The following is a 16987-nucleotide window of genomic DNA, read 5'->3' as shown; positions in this document are numbered from 1 at the left end:
CATCTTGGGGTCAAATTTAATAGCAAATTTGCGAATAGCCTGGTTCAATGTCAGACAGATACCAGGGAGAGGAATGGAGCAATTATGCCGCTCCTGACATCTGGGTAGCTTCAAAGATGTAATTGTGGTGTTTCTTTCAGCACAATATTGGATATTTTTGTATGTTTTGTCATAAAATTCAGCCCATTGTGTTCAATCTGCTCTCTGAGAGTAAATCAGCTAGTTTCACTACCTTTACCTAGTAGTCTTGAAAATCATTATCCTCAGATAATTATAGAGATGAAAAGCACGACTGAATCTGCCTCCACCACACTGTCAGACAGTGGATTCCAGATCCCAAACACTTGCTGCATAACACTAATTTCCTCACATCACCTCAAGTTATTTTGGCAATTAATTTAAAACATTGCCCTCTGGTTTTCAACCTTTCCACCAATAGGAACAGTTTCTCCCCAACTACTCTGTCCAGATCCCTCATGGATTTGAACACGTCTGTCAAATTTTCTCTACCCCCAGCATCGCAATCTATCCTCATAACTGAAGTCCCTCATCCCAGGAATGATTCTCCTACATCTTTCTGCACCCTCACGAATGCCTTCATATCCTTCCTAAAGTGCAGTGCTCAGACTGGAAACAACACCCCAGTTGACGCCAAATCAGTGTTTATAATGGCTCATCATAACTTCCTTGCTTTTGTATTTTATGCCTTTACTTATAAAAACTAGGATCCTGCATGCTTAGTTAAACAAGTTTTCAAACTGCCTTGCCACCTTCAAATTATTTGTACACATACTGCCCAGATCCCTATGCTCTAGCACCCACTTTAGAATTGTACCCTTTATTTTATATTGCCTCTTCTCATTCTCCAAGCCAAAATGTATCACTTCAAACTTTACATTAAATTTCATCTGCCATGTGTCTGCCCATTCCATCAACTTGTCTACATTCTCATGAATTCTATTACTATCCTCTTCAAAAGTCACCATGGTTCCAAGTTTTGTGTCATCTGCAAACTTTACAATTGCATCATGCACGCCAAAGCTTGGGTCTTTAATATGATCAATAATAATAGATGAAGAAAAGCAATAGTCCTTATGCCAATCCTGGAGATCCCCATTATTTCCATCCTTCAGTCTGAAAACAATATTCAGCATTATTCATTGTTTCGTGTCATCCAGTCAACTTTGTATCCGTGCTATCACTGTCCTGTTCTTCCACAGACTTTATGGTGCAATATCAAATACCTTTTGGAAGTCGATGTACACACAGCTCTCTGTTACCTCATCAAAAAGCTAAATCAGAGCAGTTAAACACAAAATCCATGATTGTTTTCCATAATCAATCCAAATTTCTCCATGTGACTTCAAATTTTGTTCTGGATAGATAATGGACAGCATTAGTTCCATGCAGGTGGGGAAGGCGCCGGAACCAGAAGGGTTGCCAGCGGACTTCTACAAAAAATGTGAGACACCACTGGCCCAGCACCTGCAGGAGATGTTCATAGACTCACTAGCTAGGGGAACACTGCCACCCATGCTAGCACAGGCCTCAATCTCGCTGAGACCTAAGAAAGACAAAGACCCAACGGAATGTGGGTCATACTGCTGAACGCGGATGCCAAAATACTTGCCAAAATCCTAGCCAAAAGGCGAGAAGACTGTGTACCTGAGGTGGTCGCAGAGGACCAGACGGGCTTTGTCAAAGGTAGACAGCTTACCTCGAACATCAGGCGCCTGCTGAACGTGATAATGACCCCATCAGGGGAGAGAACACCAGAGGTGATCGTCTCCCTAGACGCAGAAAAGGCCTTCGACAGAGTCGAATGGAAATACCTCATAGAGGTACTGGAGAGGTTCGGGCTTGGAACAGGGTTCACTTCCTGGGTAAAGATCCTATACAACACTCCCATGGCAAGCATACGGACCAACAATACTAACTCCTGATACTTCCAGCTGCACAGGGGCACCAGACAAGGATGCCCACTGTCCCCGCTGCTGTTCGCTCTAGCAATCGAACCACTAGCAATCGCGCTCAGAGCAGCAAAAAGCTGGAGGGGAATCCGAAGGGGAGGCAGAGAGCACAGAGTCTCACTCTATGCAGATGACCTGCTCCTCTACATTTTGGACCCACAGAGCAGCATGGACGGAATCATTGGACTCCTGAAAGGGTCTGGCGTCTTCTCGGGGGGGGGGGGGGGCAGCACTAACGGGACTGCCGTTTAAACAAGCCCGACACAAATTCCGCTACCTGGGGATCCAAATAGCCCATGACTGGAAAGGGATCAACAAATGGAACCTCACCAGTCTGACGGAGGAAGTAAAAAAGGACCTGCAAAGATGGAACACACTCCCACTCGCCCTCGTGGGGAGAGTCCAGATGATCAAAATGAACGTACTGCCCAGGTACCTCTTCCTACTTAGATCCATTCCGATCTACATCCCCAAGGCCTTTTTCAAAGCGCTGGACAAACTAATCATGGGGTTCGTATGTGTGTGTGCGTGGCCCGGTGGTGATAGCCACCTTCCAATCCTGGAACCAACTACGGCAGCAATTTGGCCTGACCAAAATGTCGGACAAAGCTCCCATCTGCAACAACCATAGGTTCACACCAGCACTGACTGACGCCACCTTCAAAAGGTGGGGGCAGGACGGAGGGATGCTGACAGTCAGGGACCTATACACGGACGGCAGGATCGCAACACTGGACGAACTGACAGAGAAATTCCAGCTAGCCAGGGGGAACGAGCTAAGGTATCTACAGCTCAAAAACGTCCTACGAAAGGAGACAAGGATGTACCCACAACCGCCATGACAGACACTACTAGAAGAACTACTGGACACAAGCATACTCGACAAGGGAAACTGTAGCGACATGTATGACTGACTGATAGAAAGGGCCAACTCCATACTAGATGCAACAAGAAAGAAATGGGAGGAGGAACTAGGGATTGAGATAGGGTGGGGATTCTGGAGCGAAGCACTGCATAGGGTCACCTCCACTCCATGTGCGCAAGGCTCAGCCTGATGCAGCTAAAAGTGGTACACAGAGCCCACTTAACCAGAACCCTAACGAGCAGGTTCTTCCCGGAGGTAGAGGACATATGCGAACAATGCAAAGGAGGCCTGACCAACCACGCACACATGTGCTGGTCTTGCCCCAGACTAGTCGGACACTGGACAGCCTTCTTCGAGGCTATGTCCAAAGTGGTGGGGATGAGGGTTGAGCCATGCCCGAAAGTGGCGGTCTTCGGGGTCTCGGACCAGCCAGATCTATTCCTGGGGAGGAGGGCGGACGCCCTTGCCTTTGCCTCCCTGATCGCCCGCCGTAGAATCCTGTTTGGCTGGCGGTCAGCAGCACCGCCCAGAGCTGCAGACTGGCTGTCCGACCTCTCGGAATCTCTCCAAATGGAGAAAATCAAATTCGCAATCCGAGGGTCAGAAGACGGCTTCCACAGAACCTGGGAGCCATTCACGCAATTGTTCCGGGACCTGTTTGTGGCCAACGAACATGCGTAAAAATAGCCAGGTAGCCAAGAATCAGGGGAAAGTCGCCAAAGCATGTGAGGGAGATAGACCCGGGGGGGTTTATTATTTTCTATTTTCTTTTCTTTGGTATGTTTGGGTGTGCCCTTCTCTTCTATATATGTGTATATATATGTCTCTTATCCTGTGTACATAACGGTAAATATACTTTGTTCAAAAACCCAATAAAAAACATTTATGAAAAAAAATTGTTGTTCTGGATTATCATTTGTAAAAACTTTCTCATCCACCAAGTTAAACTGACTGAACTGTAGACGAGAGACAGTAGCTAGTGGTAATATCACGAGAGAAGCAATCCAGAGGCCCAAACAAATGCTCTGGGGGATACAGGATCAAATTCGCCAAACAGCTGGTGGGATTTAAATTCAATTAATTAACCTGGAATTTAAAACTGGTCTTGGTAATGGTGAACATGAAACCACACAGCTGTGATTTGGAGTCACATGCAGGCCAGGCCAGGTAGGGATGGCAGATTTCTTTCCCTAAATGACTCTAGTGAACCAGATGGGATTTTACACCAATCAATAATAGTTGTTATGGTTACCATTACTGAAATAAGCATAGAATTCCCTCCAAATGTCACTTTGACTCAGACAAGCCCTCATGACTTTGAGTATGTCAACCGTAGTACTTTGATTACTGGGAGCTTCTTTCTTTGTTACTCTCCCATGGTTCTTACTGGTAATCTCCTTCCCCAGGTGTCTCCCTCTCTCTTCAGCCTTTCCCCTGTCCTACCACCTTGGTTCCCTCTCTGGACTTCACTCCTGGGACCCGTAGTCAGGTTTTGGTGCAATTTCCTTCCACACGGATGCACTGGCCACTAGTGCCAAAGAACTTCAAATGCTGGACTGCACATAGGCTTCCAACTCCCAATCTGCACATATGTGAAGGCTCCTGAGGCATGCGGGGAGTTAGTTAGTTTCCAGCTGTTAGTTTCCAGCTTCCACTGAAGAAACATGTTAATTTGGGATTTCTTTACAAGTTGAAAACCAACAGTGTGTACTGACTCACTGGATACCTTCTGTGACCAGTAAGCACGGCATGCATCATTTGATTTGATCTCAAAACAGAAAACACTGGGGGAAAAAAGCAGGTCTGGCAACATCCGAGGAGAAAAAATTGAGTCCATATGTTTCTTCAGTTGGCTCAGTTTCACTCCCCACAGATGCTGCCAGACCTGCTGCATTTTTCCAACATTTGTATTTGTTTCAGATGTCCAGAAGTATTTTGTTTTGATTTGATATTTTCATTTTCGTTTTTTTGTTTAAAATCAGTTTGCTTGCCCTACCCAAGTATGACATTTAATCATGATTCCCTTTAAAGGGAAGGCACTTCATGTGACCCGGTCAGGCTTTACTTTAATTCCATAATCTACCAAAACTGGTGCCAGACACAGGCTGGAGATGTACAGAGTCAAGTGAAAGATGATATCATAGGTGAAAGAAGAAGTTACCCACATCGCATACACCCAACTTAAAGTTTTAGTGGCCACCAGAAAAAAAGTCAGGTATCTTATGTATTGCAAACCACTTTGCTTTTTAAAATAATACAAGTTCCTTATACCAATATTCTATAATTTCCTACTCAATTCTATTTATTCAGAAAGTATTTGATTACATAAATGCAATTAAGTCAGTCTCCAATTGATGTATTTATACTCATACATTTGATTTGATGTGTGAAGGCATTGTCATAATGTTAATCTGAAATTAAAGACTGAGAAATTCCCTTGCCACTTAAGACTTTCTTCATTTTAATTATTTGCAATTAAAATTTCATATAATCATTACTCAGTTTGATGGTTACATTCATAATGTCAATTTTGATGAAATTCTTAGGAAAACCTACTGGGAAATTTAGAAGCATATCTTTCATTAATATTTACGACAGGCAAAATTAAATTTTAATTGCAAATAATTAAAATGAAGAAAATCTCAAGTGGCAAGAGAATTTATCATCAATTTCATATTAATATTATGACAATGCCTTCACACCTGTGTTCAAATGTATGCCTATAAACACATTCATTGGAGACTAACTTATTTTTTAAATTACTAAATTCAAAACACTTATTTGAGGAAATCTTGATGAAATCATGGAAATTAGTACCACAGCTCAAGAAATCAGAGAACTAGCTCTTCAAAAAAATTCAGTGATGGTAATACTACTGAATGTCAGATGGAGATGGTTAGATTTGATCTGGTTGGAGATGGCCATTGCCTGACATGAATATTACTTGCTACATATCAGTCCAGGCCCGGATATTGTCCAGATCTTGCTACATATGGACATGAACTGATTCATTACCCAAGGAGCTGCAAATTATACTGTGCATTATCAGCAAACAACCCCACTTCTAGCCTTAAGATGTTGAGAAGGCCATTGATGAAGCAGCTGAATCTGAGCCTAGGACACTACCTGGAGGAACTCTTAGTGATGTCCTGGGACTGGGCTTCCATCTCCAATAACCAGTGGAGAGATTTCCCCCAAATTCCCAGTGACTTCAGTTTTGCTATTGCTCCTTGGTAACAGTCACTAAAATACTGCCTTAACGTTAAGGGAAATCACTCTCATCTCCATCTTAAGTCAGCTCTTTAGTCCATGTACGAACTAAGGCAAAAGTGAGGTCAGGAGTTGAGTGACTGGCAGAACCAAAACTGAGCATCAGTAAGGAGGTTCATGCAGAGTAAACGCCACTCGATAGTACGGTTGACCCTTTCCATCACTTTGCGGATGATTAAGAGTAGACCAACAGGGTGGTAATTGCCATGTGGTGTCCTATATGGAGGAGTACTGATTCATCAACTGAGCAGAGGGTGATAGGTGGTAACAAGCAGGAGGTTTTGTTGCCCATGTATTATCTGATGCTATGAGACTTCATGGGATCCAAAGTCAATGCAGAGGACTCCCAGGGTAAATCCTTCTTGATTGCATACCACTGTGCCCATAGTACTGCCAGTGGTACAGGACACACCCAGGGATGGTATTGGTGGCGTCTAGATGAGAACAGCAATATCAGGCTGTTGCTTGTTTAGTCCGTGGGACAGCTCTCCCAATTTTGGCACAGGCAGCCAGATGTTACGAAGGAAGAGCGTGTAGGGCCGATGAGGCTGGGCGTGTCATTGTTGTTTCCAGTGCCTGGGTTGATGCTGGCAGGCCCATCCAGTTTCATTGCTTTTTGACCTTGTAGCTGTTTGAATCAACTGAATGGCTTACTAGGCCATTTCAGAGAGAAGTTAAGAGGCAACCACATTACCAGGGATCTAGAGTCACATGTAAGTTAGACCAGGTAAGGGCGGCAGATTCCCTTCCCTAAAGGACATTAGATGGTTTTTACAATTGTTTCATGGTCACCATTAGTGAGACTCGCTTTTAATTCCAGATTTATTAATTCAATTCAGATTCCACCATCTGTCATAATGGGATTTGAACCCATATCCCCCAGAGCATTACTCTGGACCACCAGTCTAGTGATATTACCACTCCTGTCACCTCCCACACTTGCCTGCCTGTTATACTAGTCTATCAACCCATGTTAAGCTTCTAGCCAACTGTGATTCCCCAGGATGTTAATGATAGGTGATGGTGGGGATGACTAGACTCTCTCATGTTTGAGTTGGTCATTGCACAGCACTTGCATGTCATGAATGTTACTTGTCATCTGTCAACCCAGGCCTGAATGTTAACCCTGTGTTCTTGCCTGAAGCCCCAGATCTGTTCTTCTTTTGGTTGCTCACTCCGCTGCTTGCCTCTGCTCCTGGCTTCGCTGGTGCTGAACTCCCAATGAAGGGCTCAGATCCATCCATTGGCAGATATTGGTCAGTACAACCAGTCTGGGACTTCAGCTGATTATAGCACCAACCAATTTCTGTCACTATATCAAGAATGGTCAATCCGGAAATATTAGTACTTGTACGGTGAGTGTATTTTCTATTGGGTATGTATTGTATTTATTTTATATTTAGTGATGTATTTTAGTTTGTAAGGAATGCACAGTGCTGCACATGCTCAGTATAATATTTCAAGTTGTACATTGTCTTTTCTGGATGAGAAATGTCTGAAGGAACCTAATTTTGCTTTCAAATAGATTCCTCTAGAAACCTATGATTCACTTAAAGTTGTTTCACATGTGATTTTCAGGAATGCAACCACAACTTTAATTGAGGACTTACTGTATCATAATTGCAGGAAGGATATATGCTTTGAACCAAAGTGCAGGAAAAGGGATGAGACTTTTGGAACTGGTTTACTGATGGTGGAGATGAGGAGGTCAACCAGGAAATAATGAAGTAATCATCTGGAGTTGCCACAGACATGAATGAAGGAATCAATAGCAAATGTATTAACTTAAGGATGGAGACACGTTATACTACAGAGGTGGAAATAGGGAGGTCTTTGTGATGGAGGATGGAGTATGGTACCTCAGCTCAAAAGTTGACTATAATGCCGTAAGGGTGCAAATAAGCTGGTTCAGCCCGACAGTCACCAGGCAGGCTCCATGGCACCTACCCATCAGAGACAGGAGATAATCACATGCTGGAGTTTGGAGCAAGAAATGGTTGCTTGCAACAGAGGTTAAAGACCATAGTTTCAGTCGTCCTAATATTTAGTTATAGAAAACTGTGGTGCATCCAAAATGGATCTCAATAAAACTGTCTGATGCCAGAGATATAGCAGAGAGATTGTGAGCAGTTATTCTTAAAATTTAGTATACTGTATTCACTGCTCACAATGTGATCTCTATACCCGGGTTCGATTCCCTGCTAGGGTCACTGTCTGTGCGGAGTCTGCACGTTCTCCCAGTGTCTGCGTGGGTTTCCTCCGGGTGCTCCGGTTTCCTTCCACAATCCAAAGATGTGCAGGTTAGGTGGATTGGCCATGATAAATTGCCCTTAGTGTCCAAAAAGGTGAGCTGGGGTTAATGGGTTTTGGGGATAGGGTGAAGGCACGGGCTTATATAGGGTGCTTTTTCCAAGAGCCGGTGCAGACTCGATGGGCCAAATGGCCTCCTGTACTGTAAATTCTATGATTCTATGAAAGTAGTTTTTTCCCCCCTCTTGTTGGTTCCCTGCTTGGGTCACTGTCTGTGCGGAGTCTGCACATTCTCCCAGTGTCTGTGTGGGTTTCCACCGGGTGCTCCGGTTTCATCCCACAAGCCCCAAAAGACGTGCTGTTAGGTAATTTGGACATTCTGAATTCTTCCTCAGTTTACCCGAACAGGCGACGGAATGTGGCGACGAGGGGCTTTTCACAGAAACTTCATTGTAGTGTTAATGTAAGCCTACTTATGACACTAATAAAGATTATTACTTGGGGAACCAAACACAGATTGGGTAATCATTTTGCTGAACAGCTCTAATTAGTCTGTTCAAATGTGATCCTGAGCCATCGGTTGTTTGGCATTCCAATTTTCTGTTCCAATCAGACATCTCTCTTCTGTATTCTAATGAAGCTCAAAGAAGTTCAAAGAACAGTACCTTATCTTTTAATTTGATAATCCGGTGGCGGATGGGAGCTGAGGGTATGGACCGGGAGACACTCCGCCCAAACCCGATTCGCAAAGCGCAAGCCAAAAAAAACAACATAAAAAGTAGGTGAATCATACAGCTTCTAAATATGCCTAAGAACAACAAAAACAAGAGGAGAGTGGGCGGCGGGGGGGGGGGGAGAGCCAAATGTGCTCCTCAGATCCGGATGCTTCATTGGAGTCAGCCGAAGACAAAATGGTGGCGGCATTCTCCTCCTGCCCAATGGCGATCGCGTGGCCATAAGTTGAAGACATCAGCCGCAGTGTGGCAGCTGGACTGAGAAAAACACCATGGGATCTAGCCGGTGAAGTAAAAAGGTCAGTGGATGAATTCCCAAGTCAAATCTCGAGCCAGTTGGAAGGGAAAAAATGGAAGCGTGAGATGACGCAGCCTAAAATATGGAGGTGGCCCTCTCCGACCACTGTGAGGGGATCACGGCACTGGAAAAAAACATGTCTTCAGTCCTGGGTGCGAACAGATTTTTGAAGAATAAAGTAAGTGACCTGGAGAAAGGTCACAAAGGCAAAACATCCGCATTGTGGGTCTGCCGGAGGAAATAGGGGTCAACACCCCCACAGAATTCATAGCCGACATGTTATTTAAAATGATGGCTGAGAAGGTGCTCAAACCCCCCCCCCCCCCCCCCCCCCAAGAGCTAGATCGGCCTCATCGAGCACTGCAACCAAGACCTCGTGCAGAGGAACCCCTCAAGCAATGATCTCGGGGTTCCATAACTTTAAAGAAAAAGAGCAGAGCTTGCAATGGGCAGGGAGCACCGTGACATTAAATGGGGGGAAATCACTCAATTCGGCTTTACCAAAACCTTGCTGCTGAATTGCTGAAAAAAAGGGCAGCATTTAATGGGGCAAAATCTGCCCTATTCAAAGAGGGTATCTGCTTTAGCTTACTTTACAAGGCCCGTCTTCAGGTCTCGGTTCACAGACGAAGCAAACACTTTTGTTAAGGAATTGGTTTTGAATTATATGCAAATCTCTCTCTATTGTAGTTCAAACGTTAAATTGCTGTATGTTCGGACGTTATATCATTGTTGTTTATTTGGCTGATTCACACTGTAAAGTTATGTCAATTTGACAATAGCCTTCTGGATTCTGAGTTCAGCAATTTTAGACCAAAACTATCTTTTCCACTTTTACAAGCAATGATACTGCTATTGCCATTAACAGCTCATGCAGACCCATCTGTTATTTCTTTACTTATTCCATTACAACCTGCTTTGAGCTTGCACCATCATCCCTGTGGCGTGTTACTTTTCCATTATCCTAGATAGTATTGCTTTCAACAGATCAGGCCTTCCAGGGTGATCTTCACATACAGCCATTTATATGTCAATACAAGCAAAGTCAACTTTACAGGCACCTAACCAGATATCGGTGTAAGGTTAATGGCATTCCCTGCTACCTTCAGCTTGCAAATACAAACTTGCAGGGTCTTGTTGCGACCAAAAGCAAAATACTGTAGAAGCTGAAAATCTAAAAGGAAAACAGAAAATGATAAAAATGCTCGGGTTTGACAAGATCCGTTAAGAGAGGAAGAGAGTTTTTTTTTAAATATAAATTTAAAGTGCTCAATTAATGTTTTTCAATTAAGGGGCAATTTAGCATGGTCAATCCACCTACCCTGCACATCTTTGGGTCGTGGGGACAAAACCCACGCAAACACGGGGACAATGTGCAAACACCACATGGACAGATTCCCAGAGCCAGGATCGAATCTGGAACATTGGTGCCGTGAGACAGCAATGCTAACCGTGTGCCACCGTGCTGCCCTTAAGAGAGGAACAGAGTTAACATTTCAGCTTGTGACTTTTCATCAAAATTTGTTACGTTATCGTTGCATGTCAAAGAGACAACAAAACTTTTGTTGATTGAAAGGTTAGTGGACACAGTTTCATTAATATTGAGAGAAATCAAAAGCTGTTTTATTTGATTAATCCATCACAAGCATTTAACCTCTTTCAAATCGGACTTACTGCCCATTCCCTCACCTTCACTGACAGAGCTTTCAGCTATACTGAACCCTCTCTCTAAGCTTGCTATTTCTCATCTCAACTGAAAAGCCCCCTTAAAGTCTCCATCTTTGTTCATTATTAATTTTAATCTTCAAAGTCTATTTTCTCTTTTGTAAAATGCTCAGAGATACTTACGTTTTTATAAATGCAATGAAAGTCCAAATTGTTGTTGTTCATGAAGAAAACATCAATACTAATATCATCCGTGCCGAATTTTTAAAGATATTTACTTTAACAACTGAGACTACTTCAAGCACTTTCTCCATTGTAGTAAATCAATAAAATCTCAAGAGGAATTAGCTCAAGTAGTTACCTATTTAGGATATTAAAAAATCACTTTTAATACCTCTGAAAACTCCTCTAGTCGCTCATTCACTTCTGGTAACATCCACGTGTCCTCACCACGTAAGTGACTGAGCTGCTTCTGTCGCTCTTCTTTTTGATATCTAGCTTGAGCCTAAAATAGGGAGAAAAGGTTCAGTTAAAACATTAATGCTGAAGATTCCCCACAGGTATATATTTAATTCTTATTATTCAGCTTTTTCCAAGTGAGAAACAACATTGGAAAAGCATAGAATGAACAATAAATAATGATGAGTATTAGAACAGAAAAGCATTGGAAATAGATAGAAAATCAGCATATTATTTAAATAGAGAGAGATTGCAGAAGTTGGTGGTACAGAGTGATCAGAGTGATATGTACTTGAACGCACAGAAAGTTAATATGCAGGTACAGCAAGTTATTAGGAAAGCAAATGGAATATAAAACGGTAATAGAATATAAAAATAGGAATGGTTTGTTACAGTTATACAGAGCATTGGTGAGATCACATCTGAGTATTGTGTCTAGTTTTGCTTTAATTATTTAAGAAACGGTATAAATATGTGTTAGAAGCAGTTCAAAGAAGGTTCACTCAATTGATTCCTGGGATCTCCCTGGCTACCCTCTTGCTTTTTATGTACGTGTAAAAAGCCTTGGGATTTTCCTTAACCCCAGTTGCCAATGACTTTGTGACCTCTTCTGCCCTCCTGACTTCCTGCTTAAGTTCCTTCCTACTTTCCTTGTATTCCACACAGGCTTCGTCTGCTCCCAACCTTCTAGCCCTGACAAATGCCTCCTTTTTCTTTTTGACTAGGCCTATAATATCTCTCGTTATCGAAGGTTCCTGAAATTTGCCGTATTTACCCTTCTTCCTCATAGGAACATGCCGGTCCTGAATTCCTTTCAACTGACTCTTGAAAGCCTCCCACATGTCAGATGTTGATTTACCCTCAAGCATCCGCCCCCAATCAAGGTTCTTCCATTCCCGCCTAATAATGTTATAATTAGCCTTCTTCCAATTTAGCACATTCACCCTAGGACCAATCTTATCCTTGTCCACCAGCACTTTAAAACTTACTGAATTGTGGTCACTGTTCCTGAAATGCTCCCCTACTGAAACTTCTACCACCTGGCCGGGCTCATTCCCCAATACCAGGTCCAGTACAGCCCCTTCCCTAGTTGGACTGTCTACATATTCTTTTAAGAAGCCCTCCTGGATGCTCCTTACAAACTCTGCCCCGTCCAGGTCCCTAGCACTAAGTGAATTCCAATCATTGGGGATGATTGTTATGATTCCAGTTGATGTTATACTGGACAAGAAAATTCCAGAATTGAACCCTGGCTCAAAAGACTGCAACTTTTACTGTTATTATAACATGTGGAGGAGCAGAGTCACAGGACCGCTAATTAGTTTTAACAAGAAAAAAAATTAAACATGAAAAGTTGGATTATTATACTACCCCCCCCCCCCTTAGTTTAACAGATATACACCGATTTTAAGATGAACACGGATTACTAAATACATTTTACGCTACAATGGTCTCATTAACACAAAGTACCTTTTAAGCGCACAGATTGGTTGTGACCAAATACACACACTCCACTTAGGACACAAGTTACTGTCTGTGGATTTCTCCTCAGAATCCCCCCAGATGGTTGTCACATGAGAGTTTCCAAACTCCACTCCCAGAAAATACACTTGAAAATTTCCGTTCACAATAATACTTTCCATTAGTGGGCAGCACGGTAACACAATGGTTCACAGTGCCAGTGTCCCAGGTTTGATTCCCGGTTTGGGTCAATATCTGTGCAGAGTCTGCACCATCCTCATGTCTGCGTGGGTTTCCTCCAGGTGCTACGGTTTCCTCCCACAAGTCCAGAAAGATGTGCTGATAGGTAATTTGGACATTCTGAATTCTCCCTCGGTGTGCCTGAACAGGCACTGGAGTGTGGCAACTAGGGGATTTTCACAGTAACTTAATTGCAGTGTTAATGTGTAAGCCTACTTGTGACAATAATAAAGATTATTATTATTGTATTCCAAAATCCAGTTTACGTTTTCCCAATGACTCTTTTGAACAGCGAATCCAATCCAGGATTTACACCAACCTTTTGAATTTCTTGTCTTGATTTCTGTACAAACTATTCAATTGCTTTAACTCTCAATCCCGAGTTGTACTATGGTGGCATCAGATCTGTCATTTACCTTTGAAGTCTGCTATCCTACTTTAAATCTGGTTATTGCAATTGTCTCCAACTCAGAATCCTTTGTTTAATCTTCCTTGATTTCTTCTCAATAATACCTTGGTCTCTGTTCACTTAACTCCAGTCGTCTTAGACAGTCTTTGTCCCAATTCACTGGTTATCTAGACAGAAGCTTGCATCTTTGCAATTCCCTTGTTCTGTCCATCTTCTCCTGGCAGAGTTGAGAGACGTTCACTCCCAGTGTCCTGTATCCAACTGCAATATATCCAGCTAAAACTAAAACTTAAGAAGTGTTTTTCCTTTAAAAGGGCCTCCTGCTGCTAACCAACACCCACATGCCTTTTATTCATTCTTCACGCCATTCTCGAAGCACAGAACTACAACTGGAACTTAACCAACTCCCCCATATATAAACACTTTAAAGCTAACTGTATGGTTTACCTTTCCAGGCACAGAAACATTAAATTGAACACACTTACAACTATAACTTATTTCTAATGTTTATCAATACGAATATAAATCCCTTAAAACTACCTTTGTTTTTCTAATACTATGCCTTTGACAACCTTAGCTCTTTCTCCAACATGGAGGAGTAGTGATTCGTCAGTTAAGGGCAGGTGGTAGATGATAACGAGCAGGAGGTTTCCTTGCCCATTTCTGACCCATAGTCTTGACATTTCATGTGGTTCAGAGCCAATGTTGAGGACTCTGACGCCCACTCCCCCGACTGCATCATACCACAATGCCTCTGAGCCTGTAGGCAAGGGCAATACCCAGCTATGGTGATTGAGTCATCTAGGACCTTAACTGATCTACCATAACTGCAGTTATCATAACTGGAAAGTAAGATAATGTTAGGATCATCTTGGCATGGATGCCCCTACAATTGAACAGCCTGGTAATACTCGTTTTCAAAGCTCACACATGAAGAAAAGCTATTTGGGTGAGGAATGACATTTCAGGAATGGAAGTAAAAAATAAGCAATTATTAAAATAAGCTATCATCAGTTCATTACAATAGTTATGAAACCAAATTACATTTACCAAATAGTTAGTGCTCAGATGCTTTCTAAACATTTATCAGTTCAATTTACGCTGTACAATTTGACAGCTGTCAAGTTTCAAACTCTTGTACAAATCTGATACCAGCAGTTCTGTAAATAGCAAAAGGTGAAGATTTGTACAATTTGAAGAAAAGCCAGAGTATACTGCTATTAAATAGTAAATTTATTCAGACAGTATAATTATTTTGTGTATGTTATGAACGAAGGATGAGAAATATTCATTTTGTGAAAAAGATATTCCTGCTCTAAAATAAAATTTATGCTTGTATTCATTAGGATTTTATTGAAGTCACCAAACATTTTGTTATTTCTAAACACACAGCAGTGATCTTATGACTATAGTTAACCAAAGGCAAGAAACAAAATACAGCACATGGTCTTTTAATTTTCTGATGGAATTTAATGCAATAGGAAATCATCCAATATTTTATGAAAACTCAAACAAATATTTATTTCTTAACTGCATGACAGATGATGCAGAATAGTTTTGCTGTGCAATCATGGAGTGCAGCCCAGTAACAGATCAATAATTTCCATTCCCCCAATGGAAGCATTTAATGTTGTAATATGGGTCCATCAAGATTATTACCATATGGATTGGACTAACTGACACAAATCATTCATGACAGCATTTAATGCATGCTCAAATTAAACCTAGTAAAATTAATACATTCAAAAATCACAAAAGGCTTAGTAATTTAAGTTTGAAGCTGTAGAGGACCATAATTAAATAAAGATAGGCATATGGTTTACATCTGCATCAACATCTCTTTAGCTGTTCTGGAGAACTCCATAAATGTAAATGGATCGTTAGGCTTTCATTAGAGAACTATAAAACACAAATTAAAACTAATAGTTTTCAAGTATAGAAATATCTTGGACAGCAGGTGCTGATAATTATTCCTCTGACAGCATTTACAGCTCCTTGTGAACCATCTTTTGTTTCTTTACATGGTGCATTACAACCCTCTACTGTCTTGCACAATCACTTCTTCCATCGGGCAGGAGGTACAGAAGTCTGAGAACACGCACAAACAGACTCAAAAACAGCTTCTCCCCCACTGTCACCAGACTCCTAAATGACCCTCTTATGGACTGACCTCATTAACACTACACCCTGTCTGCTTCATCCGATGCCAGTGCTAAGGGGCTGGTTTAGCACACTGGGCTGAATCGCTGGCTTTGAAAGCAGACCAAGGCAGGTTCAATTCCCGTACCAGCCTCCCCGAACAGGCGCCGGAATGTGGCGACTAGGGGCTTTTCACAGTAACTTCACTGAAGCCTACCCATGACAATAAGCGATTTTCATTTCATTTCATGTAGTTACATCGTATATCTTGTGTTGCCCTATTATGTATTTTCTTTTATTCCCTTTTCTTCCCATGTACTTAATGATCTGCTGAGCTGCTCGCAGAAAAATACTTTTCACTGTACCTCGGTAGACGTGACAATAAACAAATCCAATCCAATCCCTCTTGTCAGTTAATCACATCAGAGCAGAGACAGTAAAATATAACGTGTTGAAAAGTAACAGTTAATTGCCACATGCCCCACAAGTGGAGTTATCAAGGTCACCTGTACTTAACATATGCTATATGTGTACTTGTACACAATGAGCTGCAACTAGTCAGGTCTTATAAATTTTAAAATTTGTCTTTAAAAGTATATTTTTAATTAATCAGAAAAGAGCATCACAGCTACAAAGAATATAATTTCAATTTCAGTGAAGACAGAGGATTATAACAATTATAGTTACAATCATTACAAAATGCATCTGTTAACGAGGATATCTGTTTTCCATGAAATAGGTCCCTTCAATTTTCTCCTTACTCCATCTGAAGGTGCTAACTCTTGCTTATGCTATTGTCATATAAAGTGTCCCAAATGCTATGCTGAAATTGAACCTGGATCCAACTATTCTCAATTAACTTACCATAATATTGGGCAACAACTGAGCTTTCAGAAAACACACTGCTCAGAAGTGCAGACAATTGAAATAATCATTAGCAAAATACACTATAGTACATAGGGAACATTCAAATATTTGCCAAGGCTCAACTCGCCAGTAAGTCCATTGAGCCTCTTGATGGGCAGAAGCCACACTGAGACTCAGAGGAGCTCTTCAGTCAATGGGAGGAGGTGGTTGAGGAGTATTCTTGCATTTACCTTTCCAGTGGTGGAGAGTAGGGAAATAAACACAGGACTCCTTCATGCCAAACAGCAAAAGCAGCATACAATAGATAGAGCTAAGTGATCCACAACCAACAGATCAGATCCAAGCTCTACAGTCCTGCTA

At 41.9% G+C, this 16987-nt stretch overlaps 1 protein-coding gene across 2 annotated transcripts in view; it reads right to left on the bottom strand.

The window, feature by feature from the left end:
* The window catches only part of cwf19l2 (CWF19 like cell cycle control factor 2), a 201683-nt gene that overhangs the window by 164039 nt on the left and 20657 nt on the right, over positions 1-16987 (bottom strand). For both annotated transcript variants that reach the window (XM_038817825.1, XM_038817827.1), the window contains exon 2: positions 11447-11557. In XM_038817825.1, coding sequence (XP_038673753.1) covers positions 11447-11557 — 111 coding nt within the window. The remainder of the gene's footprint in view (positions 1-11446; positions 11558-16987) is intronic.

This window comes from Scyliorhinus canicula, chromosome 14 (assembly GCF_902713615.1).
Source record: "Scyliorhinus canicula chromosome 14, sScyCan1.1, whole genome shotgun sequence".
Taxonomy (NCBI): Eukaryota; Metazoa; Chordata; class Chondrichthyes; order Carcharhiniformes; family Scyliorhinidae; genus Scyliorhinus; species Scyliorhinus canicula.
This window is presented reverse-complemented; position numbering and strand designations above follow the sequence as displayed.